Genomic DNA, 25,293 nt, shown 5'->3' on the forward strand with positions numbered 1-25,293 from the left:
ACTTCTGTTTGCTCCTCTTTCCAAGTGCCTTTTTCCAGAAGACCTAATTAAGGAAATTGCCGCTTCTTTGATACAGAAGGACACTCACGATCTTGTTGCGTCCTCCGCTCGCAAAGCCACCCCTTTGCCTACCTTGTCAGCTAGACCAAGGATGGACACTCCAGCGTCCCGTTTTATTCCGCCCTTTCGTGGCAGAGCCTCCAGCAGAGGAGGTGCTCGTGCCGAAGGGAAACGAGGAAAGAAGAAAGGAACCAAGTCCTTTAAGGGCAGAGTCTGACTGCCAGCTTCTTCAGACAGCAGTGGGAGCCAGACTCAAGAACTTCTGGCAGACCTGGGAAAAGAGAGGCGCAGATGCACAATCTGTGAAGTTACTCAGAGAGGGGTACAAGATCCCGTTTGTACGGAAACCCCCTCTAGCAACGTCTCCCATCGATCTCTCTCCCAGGTACAGAGAGGAAGACAAGAGACGAGCCTTGAAACAGGAAGTGTCTCTTTTACTAGAGAAGGTAGCGGTGGTCAAAGTCTCGGACCATCAAACCCCGGGATTCTACAACCGCCTCTTCTTGGTGTCAAAGAAGACAGGAGGGTGGAGGCCGGTGCTAGACGTCAGTGCGCTGAATGTCTTTGTCACAAAGCAGACGTTCTCCATGGAGACCACAAAGTCGGTTCTAGCAGCGGTCAGAAAGGAAGACTGGATGGTCTCTTTAGACCTAAGGGACGCCTACTTCCACGTCCCCATCCACCCGGACTCCCAACCTTTTCTGAGATTCGTTTTCGAAAAGGTTGTCTACCAGTTTCAAGCCCTGTGCTTTGGCCTAAGCACAGCTCCTCTTGTGTTTACGAGGCTGATGAAGAATGTAGCCAAATTCCTTCATTTAGCGGACATCCGAGCTTCCCTCTATTTGGACGACTGGCTTCTCAGAGCTTCTTCCAGTCGTCGCTGTCTGAAGGATCTAAAGTGGACTCTAGATCTGACCAAGGAATTGGGTCTCCTTGTCAATATGGAAAAGTCACAAGTGGTCCCATCCCAAACTATTGTGTATTTAGGGATGGAGATTCACAGTCTAGCTTTTCGGGCTTTTCCGTCGGCCCCCAGAACAAGCCAAGCCCAGTAATGCATCCAGAACATGCTGAAGAAGGAACGATGTTCAGTCAGGAAGTGGATGAGTCTGATAGGGACGCTATCATCCCTGGAACAGTTTGTGTCATTAGGAAGACTACACCTCCGTCCTCTTCAATATCACCTAGCATTTCACTGGAAAAAGGACAAGACGCTAGAAGCGGTCTCGATCCCCATTTCCGAGAAGATGAAGTCTTGCCTGACGTGGTGGAAGGACAGTATCAGCCTCAGAGAGGGTCTGCCCCTGGCTGTTCAGACTCCCAACCACGTTCTCTTCTCGGACGCATCGGACGTAGGCTGGGGCGCGACATTAGACGGTCGGGAATGTTCGGGAATATGGAACTCGAGTCAAAGGACAATGCATATCAACTGCAAGGAGCTACTGGCAGTACATCTGGCCTTGAAAAGCTTCAGGTCTCTCCTTCAAGGCAAAGTGGTGGAGGTGAACTCGGACAACACCACTGCTTTGGCGTACATCTCCAAGCAAGGAGGGACCCACTCACTGACGTTGTACGAGATCGCAAGGGACCTGCTCATCTGGTCAAAAGGTCTAAACATATCGCTAGTAACGAGGTTCATCCAAGGCAACTTGAATGTCATGGCAGATTGTCTCAGTCGGAAGGGACAAGTAATTCCAACAGAATGGACCCTCCACAAGGATGTATGCAAGAGACTTTGGGCCACTTGGGGCCAGCCAACCATAGATCTCTTTGCAACCTCGATGACCAAGAGGCTCCCAATATATTGCTCACCAATCCCGGACCCAGCAGCAGTTCATATAGATGCCTTTCTCCTAGATTGGTCACATCTGGATCTATACGCATTCCCACCGTTCAAGATTGTCAACAAGGTACTGCAGAAGTTCGCCTCTCACGAAGGGACAAGGTTGACGCTAGTTGCTCCCCTCTGGCCCGCGAGAGAATGGTTCACCGAGGTACTTCGATGGCTAGTAGACGTTCCCAGAACTCTTCCTCTAAGGGTGGACCTTCTACGTCAGCCACACGTAAAGAAGGTACACCAAAGCCTCCACGCTCTTCGTCTGACTGCCTTCAGACTATCGAAAGACTCTCGAGAGCTAGAGGCTTTTCGAAGGAGGCAGCCAGGGCGATTGCTAGAGCAAGGAGAACATCCACCCTTAGAGTCTACCAATCGAAGTGGGAAGTCTTCCGAAACTGGTGCAAGTCAGTATCTGTATCCTCGACCAGTACCTCTGTAACTCAAATAGCTGACTTCCTCTTATACCTGAGGAAAGAACGATCACTTTCAGCTCCCACTATCAAGGGTTACAGAAGCATGTTGGCATCAGTCTTCCGTCACAGAGGCTTAGATCTTTCCAACAATAAAGATCTACAGGACCTCCTTAAGTCTTTTGAGACCACGAAGGAGCGTCGTTTGGTTACGCCTGGTTGGAATTTAGACGTGGTACTAAGATTCCTCATGTCAGACAGTTTCGAGCCGCTACAATCAGCCTCCCTGAAAGATCTCACCTTAAAGACTCTTTTCCTGGTATGCTTAGCCACAGCTAAAAGAGTCAGTGAGATTCATGCCTTCAGCAAGAACATCGGATTTTCGTCAGAAAAGGCTACATGTTCACTACAACTTGGTTTTCTGGCCAAAAACGAGCTGCCTTCTCGACCTTGGCCGAAATCGTTCGATATTCCCAGCTTATCGAATATGGTTGGCAATGAACTAGAAAGAGTCTTATGACCTGTGAGAGCTCTTAAGTTCTATTTAAAACGAACTAAACCTTTACGAGGCCTTTCTGAAGCTTTATGGTGTTCAGTTAAGAAACCATCCTTGCCTATGTCAAAGAATGCTTTATCCTATTTTATCAGACTGTTAATACGAGAAGCTCATTCCCATCTGAGTGAGGAAGACCAAGCATTGCTGAAGGTAAGGACACACGAAGTTAGAGCTGTCGCAACTTCCGTGGCCTTTAAACAAAATAGATCTCTGCGAAGTATAATGGACGCAACCTATTGGAGAAGCAAGTCAGTGTTCGCGTCTTTTTATCTTAAGGATGTCCAGTCTCTTTACGAGGACTGCTACACACTGGGACCATTCGTAGCAGCGAGTGCAGTAGTGGGTGAGGGCTCAACCACTACAATTCCCTAATTCCATAACCTTTTAATCTTTCTCTTGAAATGTTTTTATTGTTGTTTTTTGGGTTGTCCGGAAGGCTAAGAAGCCTTTCGCATCCTGGTTGATTTGGCGGGTGGTCAAAGTCATTTCTTGAGAGCGCCTAGATTAGGGGTTTTGATGAGGTCCTGTTGTATGGGTTGCAACCCTTGATACTTCAGATCCTAGGGGTCGATCAGCATCCTAAGAGGATCGCGAGGCTCCGTAAGGAAGACGTACTTAAAAAGGCAGAGTAATTGTTCAAGTCGACTTCCTTACCAGGTACCTATTTATTTTGTTTTTGTTATTTTGATAACTTCTAAAATGAAATAAAAACTCTTAGCTCATAATGATGTAAACATATATTGCTGGTCTCTACCCACCCCCCTGGGTGTGAATCAGCTATTATAATCACCGGCTAAGTTAAATATTGAAAAATGTTATTTTGATAATAAAATAAATTTTTGAATATACTTACCTGGTGATTATAAATTAAAGGACCCTCCCTTCCTCCCCAATAGAGACGCAGTGGAACGAGGAGAAAATTGAGTCTTTGTTTACATTGAGTACTGGGTATCTGGACGACAGATGGCGCTGTTGGGCACACCCGCAACCTGTGTAGCGATCGCTGGCGAGTTTTACCTTAGAGTTTTCTGTCGAGCAACAGAGTTGCAGCTATTATAATCACCGGGTAAGTATATTCAAAAATTTATTTTATTATCAAAATAACATTTTATGTTTATTCAGTTCTCAAGGCACCAATATTAATTTTCCCATGCATGAAACATCCTTGGGATATTTTGTCATGTAGCTTACTGTCAATTCATGTTCATCTTGGGTTACTCTGTTCTCCAGTCATTAATCATCACTTATGGATGTTACCTAAGAATTCCTGTGTTGGAGAGGCCTTGAATAGATGTGCAGATGAGAACTTATCTGGCAGTCTACAATTTTTTATGAAGAGAAAGTCTCTCTAGAGTTGTCGTTAGGGATTCAAATTTGTGTGTAAAGGTATACAAGTCTTCAAATGTAATTTAGAAATTATTATGACTTAACATCTGAAGTTTGCTGAAAGCACTTGTAAGAGTGACATGAAGAATGCGATGACATTCATGCATTACTGTTGAAATCTAGAACATGATCTTGCCAAGGTACTGCAGAATATTGTAAGATAGCTTTAGAATCCTTCAGTGCAGCTTGTATGAAACTATTTGGAATTTGATTATTGTTGAGTCAGACATTTTTTGGTTAAGGAACAGATTTCTAAAGGCTTTTAGTCAAGACTTCCATACTAGAGGATATTGTGTGGTAAAACTTAATTTTAATAAGGGCTATTTAATAAAAATTCAGCTTAAACAAAGAAAACAGTATGCTTTTTTTTTAACAGTGGCTGTGATAGTTTCAAGGCAATTCTACATATGAAGATTTGTGTTTGGATGTCAGTACCTGAACCCAATCAAGTCTCTAGTTGGATCAGTTGTTTGTTGGTAGTGTTGCATGACCTTTGCCCTTTTTGATAGATCTGTACTGAAAGGCCCATTCAACTTGTGTTATAATAACAAAGATATGTTCAGTCATATTTTTTTCTGATTTTGTAATTGTGGATGGGATTACCTGGCCACTTGGATGTCAACGTGACCTCAAGTAGCATCAAGACTTATGTAAAACACTCCTTGTTAGTCATTTGAGCTTTTGACATGTTTATCAACAATTTGGATCCAGTACTGAACACAACAAAAGAGATTTGGACTGGAATAATTTGATTGGGGTATTAGAAACTTTAGATCAAATTAGAATTAGATTAACAAAGATTAGCTGAGTAGCTTGTAATAAGGAGTTATTCACCTCCTTCCCAAGTAACTTATTCACTATAAGTAGATTTGTGGTTTGTATAAACCTGTACAAAAAATACAGAATGATGTAAACTATCATAATGGCTTTGGAATTACCATCTATAAATGCTGATTAATGCTCATTTCATGACCTATGCCAGAATCAAGAAAAAGTGTTTAGATGAAATTATACTTGATAAGAATTCTCATTTATTTTCTTAACTATTTTCTTATTAAAAGACACTTAGGGTTGTATTTGTACATTATAAAGATGTTTAAGGATATGTAGAAGTGTATGATAAGTTATCCTCTTGACATCATGAAACTTTTGGGTTAGATATAATATGAGTCATCCCTACTCTTTTCTGCTATAAACATTGTATGAATTGATTTCATGCATGGGTCTTCATCTTGCCAATTTTTGAACTCTCATTGTCCTTCTCCAGCAAATTTTTTTGTTAATTTTTTGTAGTGAGGTTTTTAGACTCGTTGAGATCAGGCAAGTCTTTGCGTTAATGTGCATTTTTCTTCCAAAGCTGAAGTACTACGGTATCTTTGGAGCACATTCATCTCTGCTCCCTTACAATCCAAAGGTTACTGTCATCACACCTTGCTGTTCCTGAGAGAGGCTAGGTCTTGGTCTCTTTCTCTCAAGCAGAAGTGTCTTCCATGGAGGCCACAGCAATGAACACCCTCCAGGCTGTTTCCTGGCTTGACCACGAGTCGGAGACTGTTGGGTACCTAACAGACACCAAGGACTTAACCAGCCTGAAGAAGAAGCAGTCATTGAAGGACATGATGCTAACGGGCATAAGGGCAGTAAGTACCTTAGGTACCAGGCTGCCAACCAGTGGACAAACTGGGTTCTTGAACACTGTGAAGCTGTGACCCCCACGATGCGCAAGCTCATTGGCCGCCGATATAGACTGGATCTATGTAATTCCTCGCTGAAGACTCCTTTTCTTTTTTCACTAGAAGTAGCATGAACAGTAGAGAACTGGAGGAAGGAAACCCAGCACTCCTTAATGCAGAGTTTTGTAAGCACAGCAACCTTCAACTTCAGGACACCCCAAGTCATCGGGATAGCCTGTTCAATCCAAGAAGGTACAGAGAGGAGGACTGCATCCTCAGCAGTCTATCCTCAAGAAGTCAGCACATTATTCCCCGTCTTCGGAGTCAGGGTCGCAGCCAAGGAATGGGAAAGGTAGAGGAAGATGCCTGCATTAGGATCTGCATTCCCTCTACCTTGCCCCAAGTGTGGGGATGCTTACATAGGAATTGGATGAGATGGTGGTTTCACATGGAAAAGGACTGGACAGTTCAGGTTCTATGCTCAGGATACCTCCTTCCTTTCAGCAGCTCTCCCCCTCCTCTGATTCCTTCTACGGTGACATCATCATCTTATCACCGTGAGTTGGAGAAAGATTTTGCCTTACAACAAGAGATCAAGATGATATTGGGGAAGGACGTGCTGCAGGAGGTCAACGACTGGTCTCCTGGCTTCTATAATCGACACTTTCTTGTGAGAAAGGTGTCTGGAGACCAGTCATCATTTTCTCAGTCCTGAATGTGTTCATTCAGCAGACCACATTAAAAATGGAAACACCAGCTATAGTCATCCAGGTGATAAGACTTTCGACCTAAGGGAAGCTTATTTGAAATAACTGTTTCCTCCATCTTCAGGTAACAACTTTGAGTAGTTGTCAACGGGTTTGTATGAGAGTTTTCGAACTGGCTTGGCTTGGGCTCATGACAATGGGATCAGGTTGCTTCATTACCTGGATGACTGGTTGATTTTAGCAAAATCAATGGAAAGCCTTCTAGTCCTTTGGGACAGGGTTCTCGACTTTTGTCAAGACCTGAGGTTTTCGTTAGGTCTTTTCTCATCCCCACGTAGAGGCTGAGTTACCTGGAATGTATTTAGGCACCATTCAGGGAAAAGTCTTTCCTTATCAGGTCAGAATCTTGGGTCTGCAAGAGGTAGCCCTCCTCTTTCTTTGTCAGTCTCATCTGCCAATTCATCATTGGCAAATACTCGTCAGCCACATGGTATCCTTGGAATGTTTGGTTCCGAAGGTAGGCTTTGCTTACAATCTTTGTAATGGCAGCTGAAGTCATAATGGTCTAAAAATCAGGTCAATCCTCTAACTTTGGTTCACATCTGAGAAAACTCCAAGGAAGATCTCAGAAAGTGGTGTCAACTCTCGATTCCCTGTCCAGAGTTTCATCTTTTAAACAGATGCATCCAAGGAAAATTGGCAGCTCATGTAGGCCTTTGCATGGTATAAGACTGCCTAGTGCACATCGTAATGGAAATAAAGGCAGCCTTGCTCTCTTTCCAGCTTTTTCAATTAGCAATATGGGCCTCAAGTAAGCAGAAGCCAACTCAATAGCTCTCAGGCCATTTATCCCGGTGAAGAAAAATATGATAGCGACAAACTGAACAAGAAGACCTAGGTCACTGGGGCAGAATGGTCTTTGTCGTCACATAGCGACAGAGATCCTGACTCAATGGGGTACCCTGTCAATCGACCTGTTTGTGATGGTCTTGAACAAAAAGATGCCAATATACTGCTCCCCTGTGCCAGATCCAGTGGCAGCCGCGTTCCAATACCCATGGGAAGCCCTCTACGTGTACGCTTTTCTGCTATGTTGCCTCCATAGAATGGTCCTGAACAAAGTCCAATCAGCTCCTAACATGTCCATGACACTCTTAGCACCAAAGTGGCTACAAAAGGAGTGGTACACGGATTTCCTGCATCTTCTAACAGAAACTCGAAGAGAACTTCCCCACCTGCCACACTTACATCAACCACATATCAAGATTTTCTCTGAGAGTTTTCTCAAGAGACAGCGCATTAGTTGTCTGGATACCTCTGCAAATCCTCAACCTCTGTATACCAAGCAAAGTGGACCTTTTCATTTGGTTGGTATTGTGAAAGGAGTCTCTCTCTCTCTCATAAAGCCGCTGTTCTGTTGATTGCCAACTTCTTGTTTTACCTCCATGAAGAGAAACTCTGCTCCATTTCCGTGGTAAAAAGTTATTGCTTGATCTTGAGCCAGGTCTTTAGACTAAAGGGAGTAGATATTTTTTCTTTGGAGGCACTCTCCATGCTCATACAAAGTTTTGAGTAGTCCTACCCTCCTCTTGAAGTGAGTCCACCTTCCTGGAACATTATTAAGGTGTTGCATTCCTTGAAGGGGGCACCTTATGAACTGTTGAGTCAAGCCTTAAAACAGGGACCTTACCCTGAAAACGGGGTTCCTGCTTGCATTACCCTTGGCTAAGCGAGTTCGCAAACTTCACATGATTTCGTCACCTACTCAAGGGGGTGGAGAGATCTTTCTCTATCTCCTTCGTTCCTGAGCACGTATCTCAAAACCTGTTGCACACAACCCACAATTTTTATCTTTTCAGGTTTAAGTCTCTGAGAGGTAACCGAGGATTCTTATCAGCTGATACTATGTCCTGTACGGGCGCTGAGGTGTTACCTCAAACGTGCCAGGTCAGCCAGACCTCGCCTGCAACATCTCTTTAGCATGGGAGGGAAGAAAAAGGTTTTGAAGAACACCATCTTCTGGTTGAGGGAAGTCATCTATTCGCTGTAATCTTCATCTGATTCAGAGGTATTGATTAAAGCCCTTGACATTAGGGGCATCTATACCTCCTTGGCATTTCATCGCAGGTTCTGTGTTGTAGGTTCTTAAGGCAGGTATCTGGAGACAACAGACCTCCTTCAGAGTCCATTACCTGCTGGATGTGACTCACAGGTTTGTAGACACTTTCACTTTAGGACCTGTAATAACTGTTCAGCTGATGGTTTAGCTACCTCAGTTCCTCTTACAGGATTAGTAACTTCAGGTTGAAGGCTAAGGTTATGAGTAAGTCTGGGATGAAATCGAAGAATGGCGGGCCTTTTCCTTCCTTTTCATCTTCCCCTCTCCTGGGGTATAGCCTTTGAAGCTTCACCAGTTGGACATGATCTAAAGTGAAGGTAAGGTCACTGCTTTCAGCAAGGGAGTCTTGTCTTCACTCTCCTTGCAAGGGGAAGGGTGAAGTATCCAGGTAAACCCAATTGTCTATAGAATGGCCTTCTACAGTATCTTTGACAAGCTCGGTATTGGGGGTAATGCCCTCAGATCTCCTAAGGAAGCTCCTCGTAAGTATAGCTGGGAAAAATACAAATTACTTGAAATTTGTTATTTTATGCATGAATCTCGAGTTCTTGGGCCAAGTTCCAGCCAGTTGGAAAGGCGATTTCCTTTCACCTAAGGATGGTCTCTTATATTAAAGAACGATGGTTTGTATTGCATAGGAACAAATGAAAAAATTAAAAAGTGATTTGTATTTTTCCTAACTATACAAACCTGAATTCTTTACTCGAACTTTCCCGCCAACACCAACCCTGAAGTAAGTCCCAACTGCAACCAAAGGGAGTTTGCTGTGGGTCAGCTGGAGGGTGGTTGTCTCCCTGCTTGTTTACACCTCATTTAAAGTATTACCATGTTAAAGGGAGAAATTTTAAGACCAGTTTTGGATGAAAAAAGTCAGGGTTTGCCTATTATACAATACTTTTGGGCCTATGAAAATATTTATTTTCTTGTCCTCTATTTTGTTGTAGTTAGGGTATTCTAATTGCATATGTTTCATTAATACGGTCGTAGTTTGCAAGGATTGACTTAAAATCGTAAAATATATTAATTTTAGTTACGGTATATAGTTTTGTTGAATAAAATATAAATATTTAGCGGTAATTTTGTCTTTATTTATTTATAATACTGTACTCTGGCTCTGTTGTGAACCTGTTGGTAGGCTAGTCTAATTGTTCGAATCCTAGAATTTTCCATATTTGTATCCGTAATTAATTTTTCTTCTTATATAGTAGTTAGGAAGGATTGACTTAACAGCTTTTAATGTGCTCAGTTTAATCATACACTGTAGTTGTGTGTTTAAATAAAATAAAATAATAAGAATTAATTTTTTCTGTTACAATACTTCCGTCACCAAAAACTTCTTTCGGACAACTAAGAATGTTTACCTTATTTTCCAAGAGATGGCGGTAGTGTTCGTTGTGCCAGGTTGCCTAAAACCTTAAAATTTGCAGGCTACTGGTATCTTACTATGGTATACAAAAAACAATGATGCAATTAGGTTTAAACAAAGGAATAAACTTTAAATTCATGATAGTTAGTAGGTAAGCAGCAACTGTTGTATAAAAATGGTTGTTTTGACATTTAACGGCCGTGGCAAGCGTATTAGTTGTAGCAAATTTGCCAAACAACTACTGCTAGTTATTGAGAAAGATGATTTTAAAGTACAGTATATGCTAATTACAATTATACAGTTGTATGTAAAGGTAAATTTATCAAATACAAGACTTTTTTATTTGATCTTTATTGCAGAAAACATTTTTTCTTAGTTGCAAAATATTGAGTGAGAATGGGAGGAAGAAGGTTACGAATGATGATATGTAAACATTGAGTGAATAATGTAAACATTGTGCTCAAACTCACTAATTGTTTTAGTTTAATACTTTCTTAAACAAATGCAGCTTATTTTATAAACTAAAAACATAAATGTATAACAGTAACAACAATAAAGATTATAATATGTGTGGTAAGATTTATAATAAAAGTTTAGTAACATTAGGCTGGTTTTGAAATTGCCATTCTCCCATTACATGGAATACAGTATTTGATAAAAATGCCTTTTTTTTTTTTTTTTTTTTTTTTTTTTTTTTTTTTTTTTTTTTGGGGGGGGGGGGGGGGTTTGCCCTTTATACAGTAATTGGCTTATTCCAGCTATATTATCATTCTCCTTGACCATTAGTAAAGAACTCAGGTTGTATAGTTAGGAAATATACAAATTACTTAAAAAATTTGTAATTTTTCAGTTGGTCACTGAATTATCCTCTATTACAGACTTGAAACGCTGATTTTACAAGCTGTTGAACAGCAGCGTACACAGTGTGCCTACCATAATACTCGTAGTGACAGTCAGGTTAGTAAATAAATCTGTTAAAATTTATATACCTTGATATTACAGGACATTGGTTTGTATTGCGAGAAAACAGAAAAATAACATGTAGAAAATGTGGTTTGTCCCTACATAAAATGTAAACCATCACCCTAGACCATGGGGTACCTTATTGGTAAGATATGCCTTTTTAAAAGACTCTGGTATGTAAAGCTATGAAAAATAAAGATGATTTGAGAAATATGTGTTTGTAGATTTTACTTGAGCTTTTTCACAAAAAGAAACCAAAACCAGTAACAATGTAGCTATGTGTATGCACTATCAGTTAGTTACTCTGTAACTTTTTTGGGGAGATAACAGTGAATGTTAGAAATCTAGGAACTTGTATTATCCACAGACCCTTTATTTCCTTACAAAGCAATCACATTTCAATATTTAAAATAGATAATTTTTTTATGTTTACTCTATTGTATATTGCTTATAATGTTTTATAATTTTCAATTGCAATTTGCCATTGCAAAATTTTTGGCTTTTGTTTGATTTTTTTTATAAAAGTGCTACATATCTTAACCCTTTTACCCCCAAAGGACGTACTGGTACGTTTCACAAAAGCCATCCCTTTACCCCCATGGACGTACCGGTACGTCCTTGCAAAAAAATGCTATAAAAATTAGTTTTTCATATTTTTTGATAATTTTTTTGAGAAAATTCAGGCATTTTCCAAGAGAATGAGACCAACCTGACCTCTCTATGACAAAAATTAAGGTTGTTAGAGCAATTTAAATAAAATATACTGCAAAATGTGCTTGGAAAAAAATAACCCCCTGGGGGTTAAGGGTGGGAAATTTCCAAATACCCCGGGGGTAAAGGGGTTAAAAATTTGAGTTATGGGTCTTGTATAAGAGCAAAGTTTATACGAGTAAAATCAATTTTTACAACAATTTGGTTACTAGTATACAGTAATACAAGAAATTACCTGTCACAAAATGTTAGCGAAAGGAATGATGTCAGTGATTGCTGACTAGTTTCCATCCTCCCTGTGCTCCTAGTCGGAAGTAATAAGAAAAAATGACTATTGCAAGGTATAATTTATTTTATATTTAGTTGGAAAGAACTGCTTCACATTTGTACTAAAATTCTGGGCTTTTAGGAGCACATACTGTATACACTCGTGTAACATGCGAGTTTTGAAGACTAATTTTGAAGCTAAATTCAAGGGGTCACATCATACATACATGAGATGTAAAATTAGCTTATGCACTATTGGACTAGGCTACTTCATTGTTCAAACTGTATATTCGTTTACTGTGGTTGAAATTACAGCTATATTGGAAATAAACCAGATTTGATTAAACTGATGTTATACTTAACTGTATCCAGTAATAATGCATGTAATATTCATATTTTAGTATTTAACTATTTATAATAAAACCATACTGAATTATAATCTTTTCCATTTATGCATAAAAGTTGATCGGCAGTCCTCTACGCTACCCATATCAGCTGTAAGGCAAACTACCGAAGGATATTTCACATTTCCTAAAAGAAACAATTATTGCTTGATCTATCATTTTCCAATTAGCATACAAATTTCAAAAGTTTTATTTGAAAAACTTCTCTTATTTTATGTACTGTTTAGTTGAATCCGATGTAGAAGCTAACAGGCGTTTCGTTCATGTTGCTGATACATGTGAATTTGATAGTTTTTCTAGCTCTGTGGTACTTGATTATAAAGCTAAAGAAATTATTTATATCAAAACTATATTGTCAGTTTTTACACACTAAATTCATCTTTGAAATTTGGCTTTTACATTTTATTACACGATTTGCAAATTCATAGGTTCTCAGTAAGTTTCCCTTTTGTTTCCTCCAGTATCAGACACAGCTTTCCAAGATTCCAAACAGAATGAAGGCTATGAATAGTTTGTTTTCTCGCCTTCATTTACAGCTTGTCAATTTATATTTAGCAGTAGCTGTATATCTTGAACTTTTCTCCATAGCGAATAAGGGTATAATGTAAAAATGTCAGTCTTATGCTACCTTGTTTACTATCGTACAATATCGATATGTAAGCCAAACAGCTGGTATCTGATTCGAGTGTTCATAACAAAACAACTGTTTTTTGTTTTGGTTGTTGTTATGGCTATATGCTTTTACGCAATGATTATAATGTTACTAACGATACTTTTAACGTCATCTTTTAATTTTTTAACCCATTGAAGTAGAAGATGGAATGAAAAAATGGTTTCTCAAAACATAACTCGCACGATACACGAGATATATGATAAAATCATATTTTATGGGAGAAAATTTGGGGTTACACAGTACGTGAGTTCGGCTGTTATACGAGTATATACGATATGTGCATGTAAGTTGTTTTCATCTTTTGTTCAGAAGTAATGGAATGATGATAAATTCTACATTTTATACACTCATAGTGAAGGATTTTTGTTTTAGACCAACTTTTAAATAAGGTTTTGTATTAGTTATTTATGGGGTTGCTGATAGGTGTATTTTTTTTTCATTAGGTTCTAGGATCGGGTGGATCCTTATTAATGGACCATAGTTGCTCACGTCACTCCTTCCCCGGAACAACCGTCCAGATTCTTTCGGATCACTGCGATGAGGTCTGGATTGCCCGCTTCAGCCCTGATGGAAACAAGTTAGCAACCGGCTCAAAGGACTCAACAGTTATTATCTGGGATGTTGATCCTGTAAGTAATGATGGATTTCATGACTTCATTTAGTAAAGTATCACTTGTATTCATGTGGTTATCCGGTTCCGATAAGTTTAACCCCCTTCATTATTTAGATATACAGTACAGTACTTTTATGCTTATAGAAGTGGTTGCCAAACATTTTTCTATCATTTCCCCCTGCACCCAGTTCAACCATCCAGGTTTTCCCCTTCATGGGTATGAGGTAGTTGAACACACTGACTATTTACTAATGTATTTTAAAAATAGAAAAATATAGTGATAAAAACACACCCCCATCCAACCCCCCCCCCCCCCCACACACACACACACACACAGGCGCACGCATGCACTAGGCATCATTGACCAGCTAGCTGGATGTAATCAGTGAAGCTTCAGAGTGGGCAGCTATTACAAGCGAAGTACCTCAATGATCCGTCCTTGGCCCATTACTATTTCTGATTTACATTAATAACATAGATTTCGAACTCAGAAGACGTAGAAGCCTTAAGAGAGGATCTAATTAAGTAAGGTGAATGGTCTGGAAAATGGCAAATGCTTTTCTACTGTAGGAAATGCTAAGTTATGCACATAAGTAATAGTAACCCACAAATAGATTGCTCTCTCCTGGGGTATGAAATAGAAAGAGTGGGCCAGGAGGATCTCGGCCTTATTATTAGCAATGCTTTGAAGTTCACCAAACAGAGCGTAAAAGCTGAAAAGAAAGCACAAAAACTAATAGGTTACATAGACAATTCAAATACAGAAAACAAAGACTGTTTATTTCAGAGAAATAAAAAATGTAGATTACAACAATCTATTCTCGTTTAGCACAAATCAGTTCTAAGTTAACAGATACAAACTGAAATTGAAGAGTTACAGCACAACGCAATGTGGCAATTTCTTTACATATAGAATAGGGAATACTTGGAGCAGACTTCCAGTCGATGTAGTAAACAGTAACATGGTAAACGAGTTCAAGAATAATTTAGACAAAATCATAAAAACTATCAACGTTAAAACGTTAATCGCTCTACCCAAGAGTAAATGGAGTCTCCCCAGATGAATTAAAAATTCTTTGAAAAAAGAGAGGGAGAGAGAGAGAGGGGGGGGGGGGAGGGAGGGAGGGAGATTGTAATGCGCCTGAACTTGCAGATCTCCCCTATACTTATTTTGTCAGTGATCTGCACGTTGATATACTGGCCCTAGAGCAGGGGATCAATATTTCTTTGGTAATCAGGTCTTATTGGATACCCTGCTCTAACCTTAAACAGGAAAGTCCTTGGAGACCACACATCACTTTAACTGCAAAAATTATTAAAACAAGAAATAAGTTGGACAAAATCATTTCATAACAGCTTGAAGGGAAGACTCGAGATAAATGTTAATGACTATTGTGGTTTTATTTTTTCCCAGGAAACCTTAACAGTCACCAGAAGGTTCACTTTGGATGGCCATTCATATGGTGTTGTATACCTAGCATGGAGTCCTGACAGTTCGAAGTTGATTGTTTGTTTGCAAGAGGAAGCAGCAGAGCTTGTGGTAAGACAGAAAACTTAATATTTGTTATATTTTTCCTGTATTAATGACAAATGGGAAATGGAAGGATTTTGCTTGGGTGTTAGCTAATTTTAATGATTGAAGGCATTTTATTACCTTTTATCTCTTATCTATCTTGTTTAGGTCATATGAAAAAAAGTTAAATGAAGGTCTTTTTTTCAACAAACCCATTACAGTAGTTATAATAGTCCACATAAGTTGTCAATAAACCTTATGGAGACTGTAATAGTTTTAAGAAAAAAAATAAATCAAAGCTGTCGCTAAGCATGCAATAATAGATCATCAGGTTCTATGTAGCTGCCGTAGTCTCTAGTTGTGTTTGTGTAGTGGCTAACATTGCAATTATTTTTGGCTACTACGTTCTTTCAATATTTTTGCTCATTCTCTGGTCTGAAATCTGTTAGAATGGTTTGGAATCTCTCTTAAATGTGTATCCCTCCTTTTGTATGTGTTATTTTAAGAAGTGAATCCTCACCAATATGCATATACTGGCTCTTCAGTCGTGAACTGGACTGCGAAAAAAGTAGTAACGAGAGTTTACTTGGATTTTACACCTCTCACAATGAGTGATAGAAGTTAGCATCCTTTGGTAACCTCCTTCAGTTTGCCTTTTGTCGCTAATGTGGCATTGTTTGAGTTGCAGTACATAATTTTTAAGTATTTTCCTATCCTGACATGAGGTTTTTGGGGGCCACTATTAAGCTGAAATTTGGTATCAGGTAGAATTGATGCAAGGGTAGTCTGGGTTGTCCTAATAAGATGTAAACATTTGTCAAGTTTGAGGATGATATTTCATCCTCATACACCCACTCCAACCTTCTGATCCATCAGAATTAAGCCCATAGAATGGAGCTGTTCAGTTTATCATGTATTGATCAGGGTTTATTCCTATGCGGATACAAACTTCCAAGTCATTTATATGCGGTTACAGGTAGTCGCCGACTTACGACAGATAGGGACCGTCTTAAGTCGATTTCTTGTTTCATAGGATATCACATACTCTATTAATGCATTTTTATGTTGACTTCCATGAAACTTTTAACTACAATAGGCAACACACATAATATCCAGAATAGTGTTGACTACTCACTCCGAGACCTTGAGCCAGAGCTTGTTCAAGATTCTTGCTTTTAGCCATGTCTCTGCACATCAGCCGTGATTTTGGAAGTTGAACAGTCTTGTTCAGAAAGACATTCCCATTGGAGAGACTCTAGAGATGAGACATGTTTCCCTCTAAGTCATTAAGCAACAGTTTTGGAAGAGGAAAGTTTATAATCCCAACATGTTCTCACAAACTAGGTTTGCCTTATAAGTAGGGGGGCGTCCTAAGCTTAGTTCTCCTCTACAGAGTCATATGAATCTTTAGAGGCTTATGATAATGGTAGTCAGACCATATCTTCACACAACTACAAATTCCTTTCAATTTACGCTCTCCTTCCTTATCAACTAAAGTAGGGAAGGGTCTTCCTGTTTTCAGTGGCGTTTCTTCACTGGACAGGAGTTGAATATGTTGCACTGATCCCAGACTTCTTCATGGTTGAAGTAAATATTCATTAGTTGTCAACATAATTTTCTACACAAACATTGACAGGATTGTAATAGACGCCTGCATATGCTTTACACTTGTTCTTTGGAAATGAAACCTAAATTGAGCCAAAACTTTGTTTTTACACTGGATCAATTTTCCCACTAAGTATAATTGGGAATATCATTAATTAGTCCCCACCCAAGGATGCTCTTATTTTGGGCCTTTTTTCCTCAACATACATATACCAAGGCACTTCCCCCAGTTTTTGGGGGTAGCCGACATCTATCAAAAGAAAAAAAAAGGGGGGGGGGCCACCTCTCCTCTCTACGTTCCTCCCAGCCTGACAAGGGACTTAACCGTGTTCGGCTGGTACTGCTAGGGTGCCACGGCCCACCCTCCCCCGTTATCCTCAAAGTTTACAATAAAGTAAATAAAATTATACAGAAATAAGAAACCGTTATAATTAATAGAATACTGTAAATAAATAAATATAGGCTAAATGTACATTGAACTCCACTTGTCTGTTGTAAGGAGAGTGAATAGCTTAAGTGGAGGGTAAGGAAGATGTATTGTTGTTGCTTGGAAATGTAGTCCTCGTCCATAAAAATTGATAACTACCCTTTTGTGGTTCTTTCTTTTCTTTGCCTTTTTTACTGCCACTAATTGTTATTTATTTGATCAAGGAAGGAATGTTTGTCTTATATTGTGATGTTTCTGAAATGAGTCGATGCACTGTCATCATGAAAATTATTTACGCTGCTGCTAGATAATGTCTTATATGGGTGATATTTTTCTACAACATGTACCTCAGCCCCTTTTTACATCACCTCCTCTATCAATGAACTATTTGTGGGATCCTTTCCCTTCCCCTCCTCTGAAGACATCTTATTTTGCTATTGTGTTGACCAGGCTGACATGAGTCTTTTTATAGTTTATATATGACATATCTGTTTTTTACGTTGTTAATAGTTTATATAGGACATATCTGTTTTGACATTACTGTTTTTAGAATGATTTATTGTTAATTTATTCTCATCATTTATTTATTTCCTTTCCTCACTGAGCTATTTTTCCCTATTGGAGCCCTTGGGCTTATAGCATCTTGCTTTTCCAACTAGGGTTGTAGCTTGGCTAATAATAATAATAATAATAATTGTGTATGGATGACAAAAAAACTAGAATGAACGAAATTAACAATAAAGTTGAAGGATCCAAGTTTTCTGGGTCTGAATGGAGTAAGAGCTACATGTAAACTAGCTTGGTTGCCTTTTTCTCAGTTGCATCAGCGTTTCGGCCCTTATAGATTCTTTCTGTGCAAGTGTTTGGACAGTGATGATCAAACAGCAAGCAAACAATATGCGTTGAGAAATGTTAAATGCTCCCAAATAAACATCGTAAAACAACCATGGAGGTCCTATAGAGAGTAGGGTTCCCCTGCTGTACGGGACCAGATAAGCAGCCCTTAAAGTAAAGTAAAGTTTAACCTCCAAATTTTTGGGTGATCTCTGGGGCAAAAGGTGCTCAAAAATATTTTTGCCTCTGAATAGTTTAGTTAGTGTGTTTGACCTCTGAGGTTCTACTGTATTTCTCTTTCTTTGAAGATTATTATTTCCATGTGATTTATTGACCTTAAATGTTGGGGTTGTATGAAAAAATTAATCTCTGCATATATATGTTATGTGAGGTAAAAGATGGTAATTTATTGCATGAATATGCTTAAAAAATAGGAAATGGTAATTTTATGTACACTTTAGAAAAGTCCTTTAAATAGTTTTTTGTATGTCATGTCTCTCAGGTGTGGGATACAGAACGAGGCGAGCAAATCTGCAAGGTATCCAATTCCCCAGATGATTCCTTGACGTGTGCAGCTTGGCATAAGGTAATGTGTACTTGTTAAAACTTTAGTTTTTAGTATTTTGTAAAAAATTTATTGTGGTCATTTTAGAAACAAGATTAAAAGAACAGTTTTAGGAGTTGTGATTTTAGTGTTATTTTTCTAATTTATGAAAATTTGGCATAGATAAAAGCAAATACATGTAGTAGGTAATCACTGCTGGTATATCTCCTGGGAAGTTTATTGATATACAGTACTGTCTAAGGATAGGCTGTACATGTCTGACCCATGGATTCTTGATGGCAGACGAACAGTAATCTTATTGTGAAGACTATTTAGTCCCCTTCACTGTGATGCACATGCCGTTAGAGTGCCCCTGTCTTGCAGACCTTTGTGGTTGGTTCCTCTCTGAGGCCCTAAATATGAATGGCTGGTATATCTGTGCCAGGGTGCTCAGAGAGATTGTAAGCTATGATGGTATTGTAATTTCTAAATTTGTTGCTAAAAATGCTAGTCTACATAAAATTTTCTTTTTGATATATTTTAATTTTAAATACAGTATTTTACTTTTGAGTATTCTAATGTATACCCTGTGTTTGTTACTTTTTATATTTGAATCTTTCCAGTGTTTCACTATTGAATATTTTAAATTTTTTAATTTGTGTTAATGGTTTATCATAATACCAGATAAGCCCAAGTACTGTAATAGATCGATATTAGTTTTTTTTGGTGGTGTTATCTGTGTCCTAAGTGTCACGATTAATGCCATTGGTGATTGGTGTGGTGGTTCCCCCAGTGTCAGGGAACCTTGTGGTTCTCCCCCTCCCAGTAAACCTGAAAATATATGCGAGCCTGGTATGGTAGCCCCCTAGCCCAGAAGGTAAGGTGTCAGAGTTATGAGTTATGGCCCTAATGGTTGGTAAACCAAATTGTAAGGGTAAGGGGAAGAAGAGTGTTGCCCCTATCCCTGGTGTGACATCGATCCCTAACTTGGTGACTGTGATTCCCACCCCCTTCTGGCGTCTGATGCTGTGACCCTTGTGGCAAGGAGGAGTCTGGTGCCCATTCCTACTTCCTCAGTGTCAGTGGTTGTGCCTTCAGCGTAGCAAAGTCTTGGGAGTGTGCCTTCCCCTTCCCATCTCCCTGTGGCAGTGTGCCCTATTGTTGTGGCTCCTGTTGAAGCAACCCTTGTGGTTTATTTCCTTTGTGGAGCCTCCTCATCAACGGTCGCTCAGACCTGGACCTCTGTGCTTGCAGAGCCAGGAGTGAGACTCATGAAAAAAAAAAAGCATACGCATTGTTCTTCCTTGTGGTCCTCCTCTTCTTCCCCCTCTAACTCATATTCTGACTCCACTTCTCATATTAGATGAAGAAAAGGAAGAGGTAAAAGAAGTCCTCAACGGCAGCCTTAATCATTGTGATAGGGCTTCTTGCAACACCAACACTCTCGAGGTGGGTGAACATCATCCTTGTGGTTCTCTGCCTCATACTACAGCCTCCCGGGTCTGAGGCCTGGATCCTGGGTACTCCGCTAGCCCCTGGGTTGCCCAGCTGGCCATTTAGCCTGCCGGGACAGTATTTTATGGCGACATACACTGTCTGTTCCAAGGTTGATGGAGTAGGTGTGATGACATCCCTCTCCCTTCCTTCCTGGACGTTAGACTCCTGGTCCTCGCTCTACCAATGAGCTGTTGGTCAGTGTGGCAGAGAAGATGGTACCTTTCTAGGCTATACTCAAGCACATGCCCACTTTGGTAGGGAAGAATATAGGGTGAAGGGATTTGTTCTTCAGGCTTCAGAGCAAGAATACAGAATAATGATAACGAAAAGAACTGCTAATCAGAGCTTGAGGGAGTGGAAAGGTCAGCACTAAACCACATTTTATTCATAAGTTATTTTTTGGTTGCGGCCAGTATTTTGCCGGTATCATACACTACTCTACTCTTCTTTTTTTGGGGGGGGGAGGGGAGATGGGAGGGAGTGGCATGAATACTGAATTTATTTGGTTTTCAATGTCATGAGGTCATAAAGCTGGTGCTGCTTTAATTGAGTTTGTGATCCAAAGATATATTTGAAAATGATAGATTTTATATTTTAACTTCTTGTTTGATCATAAGTATTGCAATGTATTTTCAGTAGGTGTTTAGTATAAATTGTCATAAAACTTGTAATTTTTGTTAATTTTTTTAGTTTTATTCAAATGGGTGTAGATATTCTTGATAGCAGTATCAAATCAACTGATAAAGTAAAAATGGTTGAAAGCTAGTTTTTTTTTGTGTGAAGTAAACCCTAAAACAGTATAGAAAAAAATTTAAAAATAATGATAATAAGCTTACTTATATTAAAAAAGTAATTCAGTTATAATAATGATGAAAGAAATAGCAAGACCTGAAATTGTCAGACTTCTGTATTTAGCAATTATGTAGGTATGGTTGATTTTGCTAGACTACCTTTTTGAACAGTGATATATGTTGTTAATAATTCAATGAAATGGAATGGTAAATGTTAGGTGGTGGTTTTTGCGGTATAAATTATGGCGCTAGGACCATTGCCACTGGGTACATTCCCCATGTGGGAACAATGCCACTGGGTACAGTGCCCCTTTTTTTCTAAGATAATTAGCTATTTTACTTTTAACTTGTTTTTTTTTTTAATTCAAAAGATAATTAGCTAGTTTACTAGTTAAATGTTACTTACAACCTATTTTGTTAGTTTCCATAATTAGAAATTAGTAATCTTTTAAACTGTTATTAGATTGTTGGAGAATGTAAGCTGAACATCTATTTAACTTTTACGTACAGTATATTACATTAATAAAAAAAATATTTAGTTGATATTTCCACAAATCTAACCTAACCTAACCCACCTACCTAACAAAAATTTATTTTCAATATCTTTTGTGTTTAAAAAGGCAACGTACACACAGGCAATGTACCCACCCAGTGGCAATGTTCCACATATGATAAATTATGTAATTAGTGTTACCTGTGATATATCTTCAATACTCGGACAAAGGTTAAATCCGAGTGTCTATCACTTATAAGAAAGCCAGCCCTCCAAGGTACAGTATTTGGTATGTTGAAGGGCTGCTGTTTTAATTAACATGAAACTTAATTTAGTCAGACTTGTCTGGATAAAAATCACTGTCACCAACTTTATTTCTCTCGAGCTACTTGTAAGTTTAATGTACTGTAATTTTATATAGCTGAATAAATCCATACTTTTTATGAAAGTTGAAATCTAGCTGTAAGAACAAGTGTATCATAGTAACATTTGAATAATGGATTATGAGACACATTGTTTCGGTTCAATCTTAGGCCCCTACCCATATTTCCCTGGTCATAATCCTGAGTTATGTGATCATCAAAGACTTGTGTATAGAGAACAAAGCCACTTCAGTGCCATACAAATGATGCAGCTTTTGATCAAAATGGTACATAATATTGGTAAAATTCAACAAAAGATCATTCTTCAGCTCTGATCCCTTGCATAGTCTATAGTAGAACTTTTTCTTTAAAATGTTTTGAAATTATCAATAAATGCATTTTAGGGTTGATGTTTTCTATTTTCATTCAGAATTTAGTACACACTGTGAATATAGCATAGTATTCTTGCACCACAGGCAAAAGTAATACAAAGCTATAATCTTTCAAAGACAAATTAAAAGTGGTTTTTCTTTTGGAATTCATCCATATTTGAGGTACAGTACTGTTTTCTCTTTTCTATTGAGAATTCTAGCTTCATTTTAAAGAAAATGCAAAACCACAGAATAATGTAAAAGGATATTTTTAAAACTTGATACTACAGGTATGTTGTGATTAACTACTTTCTTTTTTTTTAGATAGGATATTTAAACAATGTTACAAAAATATGCAAATCAATTGGCTGCTTGTACACCCTGCCAGCTTCAAAAGTTTTAAGAGGAACTTGAATTGTTTTGTTTAATTTCTTTTAAATAGTTCATGATTACTGGTAATATTTCACTAGGTCACAAAGCTGAAACCGAATAAACTTATGATTTCAACTGCACAACCATCTATATCTCAGTTAATCTTCCCTCTACTTTTTACCTTCATGTTGCTCATATAATTTCAAATTTAACTTAATTTTCACTCTGTATGGGTTCACTGTAAAAATAACATGTTCTGTCAGAATATCCATTATATAGGATTATGTTTTGTACCGATTAATATGAACTAATCTTTCTCAGACGATTTGATGTCAGTAAATATAAATGACCTTAAGTTTTATCCACACTTTTGTTCATTGCCTTTTTACCTATAAGACCTGATGTAAAGTTGTAGTTTAATGGGATGACTGATTCAATACAAAAAATTTCTAATTTAATTAAGAGATTTTAATTGCTTAGCTAATGCATATTTGTGTGCAATCTGTTCAAAATTGTATGTGGGGTTGGTGACATGGAGTTTTACAGATAGATCTGCTCTTTTTTCCTGCTCTTCTCTTCAAATCATATCTTTTGTCCCTTAAATCTTTTCATTCTGTCTCTTGTCTCTCTTCTGTGATCCATCTAATTACATACATTCTCTTACTGTGCTGCTGAAACCTCAAGTTCCCTCCTTCACGCAAAGGGATTTCCCTGACGAAATCTTTTTTGAGCAGCGCCTTGTGTCCAATTAAGAACATTTAAATTTAATATTTAAAAGGTTAGTGATAATGAAAGTGGCAGTGACAGGTGCTTGACAGTGACTTTATGCAAATTGATTTTGAAAGGGTGTTTGTTATTTTCTTAGAGTTACGTAAAGTTTATTTCCTTTGCAGTATAAAGCAAATTCGTAAAGGGTAAGTGGAGAATATTTAAGAGGTAAATTTTCTTTCATTTTGCACTTGCATTGTAGAGTAAAAACAAAATGGATTATCTAGAAGTTGAGGTGAATATGTGTTCTGTTCATTTTTGTAACTATTAGGTTTTGAGGTCATGCTGTGGAACTTACTAAACTTTTATGATAACAGTTGGTGGGCTGTGTAGTTTTCTTTTGCTATTATCAATCCTTGTAGGTAGACTTAATTAATGATATTGAACTAGTCTCATTTCACCTTAAATCTGAGGAATTTAGTAAACATAGAATGATGTATAATACCACCAAATTAAAACACTGTTTAAAACTTTATTTCTTACAAATTACTCTGTTTAGGAATACTACCGCTAGAGAGTTATGGGGTCTTATGACTGGTCAGACAGTACTACAATAGATCCTTCTCTCTGGTTATGGTTCACTTTCCCGTTGTCTACACATACACCGAATAGTCTGGCCTGTTCTTTATAGATTCTCCTCTGTCCTCATACACCTGACAACACTGAGATTACTAAAAAAAATTCTTCTTCACCAAAGGGGCTAACTACTGCACTGTAATTGTTCAGTGGCTACTTTCCACTTGGTAAAGATAGAAGAGACTTTAGCTATGGTAAGCAGCTCTTCTAGGAGAAGGACACTCCAAAATCAAATCATTGTTCTCTATTCTTGATTAGTGTTATACCCTGTGTACCATGGTCTTCCACTATGTTTGGTTAGTGCTCTTGCTTGGCACACTATTCTATCTAATTTTTCTTCCTCTTGTTTTGTTAAAGTTTTTATAGTTTATGTAGGAAATATTTATTTTAATATTGTTACTGTTCTTAGAATATTGTATTTTTCCTTGTTTCCTTTCCTCACTGGGCTATTTTCCCTGTTGGGGCCCCTGGGCTTTTAGCATCCTGCTTTTCAAATTAGGGTTGTAGCTTAACAAATAATAATAATTGTAATAATTTGGGTAATATTGTGGGCCAAGGAAAATAATGATAATTAGCAAAGTTCAACTGCAATTTGGAAAGTGTTGCAGAGATGAAATATTTACCATTTTTTATATTCAAAATAATATAGATTAAAAGAATTTTATTTATTGAAATTTTATGAATTATAAAAGGTAGAATAGGCCTGCAACATCCCCTCTTGTTTTTAAATTTCATGTTATGTAATAGCACTTTTTTTCTAGAAAAGATGTCTGCAAGTATCAAATAAAATGAGTGCACTTAATGATGATTTTCTTGATGTAGAATTTATTACAATTAAACAAATAAATGTTGAGATTTACAATAAGGACATAAAGTAACTCCATTTATTATTATTATCATTATTATTATTATTATTATTATTATTATTATTATTATTATTATTATTATTACAAGCTAAGCTACAATCCTAGTTGGAAAAGCAAGATGCTATAAGCCCAAGGGCTCCAACAGGGAGAAATATCCTAATGAGAAAGGAAATAAAACGATTTGAGAAATAAAGTTCTACCAATTCAAATACCCTACTAGGAAGATCATTCCACAGCTTGGTCACAGCTGGAATAAAACTTCTACAGTATTTGGGCTCACTGTGCCTTATATTACCTTCCAGAAAGTAAAATTCATGATAGATGATATTTTAACAAGTGGTTCAGTAAATACTGATTTTTTTTTTTCTTTTTTTTTTTTTTTTTTTTTTGCGTCTTAGGCTCCTAGTCTCATTAGAAATGTGAAGAATGTGCGAGTTGCCAGTTAGTGACCTTCAAACAAAAATCACTGAAATCAGATATCACGAGTTTTGCTGCATACTGAACCACTGAATGTTTGTAAATTGAGGAC

At 38.1% G+C, this 25,293-nt stretch overlaps 1 protein-coding gene across 2 annotated transcripts in view; it reads left to right on the forward strand.

Annotated features, from left to right (window-relative positions):
- Positions 1-25,293, forward strand: part of LOC137654472 (WD repeat-containing protein 26) — a 65,246-nt gene that overhangs the window by 21,255 nt on the left and 18,698 nt on the right. For both annotated transcript variants that reach the window (XM_068388137.1, XM_068388144.1), the window contains exons 5-8: positions 10,993-11,071; positions 13,576-13,761; positions 15,160-15,285; positions 18,627-18,710. In XM_068388137.1, the coding sequence (XP_068244238.1) occupies positions 10,993-11,071; positions 13,576-13,761; positions 15,160-15,285; positions 18,627-18,710 (475 nt within the window). The remainder of the gene's footprint in view (positions 1-10,992; positions 11,072-13,575; positions 13,762-15,159; positions 15,286-18,626; positions 18,711-25,293) is intronic.

This window comes from Palaemon carinicauda, chromosome 1, assembly GCF_036898095.1.
Source record: "Palaemon carinicauda isolate YSFRI2023 chromosome 1, ASM3689809v2, whole genome shotgun sequence".
Lineage (NCBI taxonomy): Eukaryota > Metazoa > Arthropoda > Malacostraca > Decapoda > Palaemonidae > Palaemon > Palaemon carinicauda.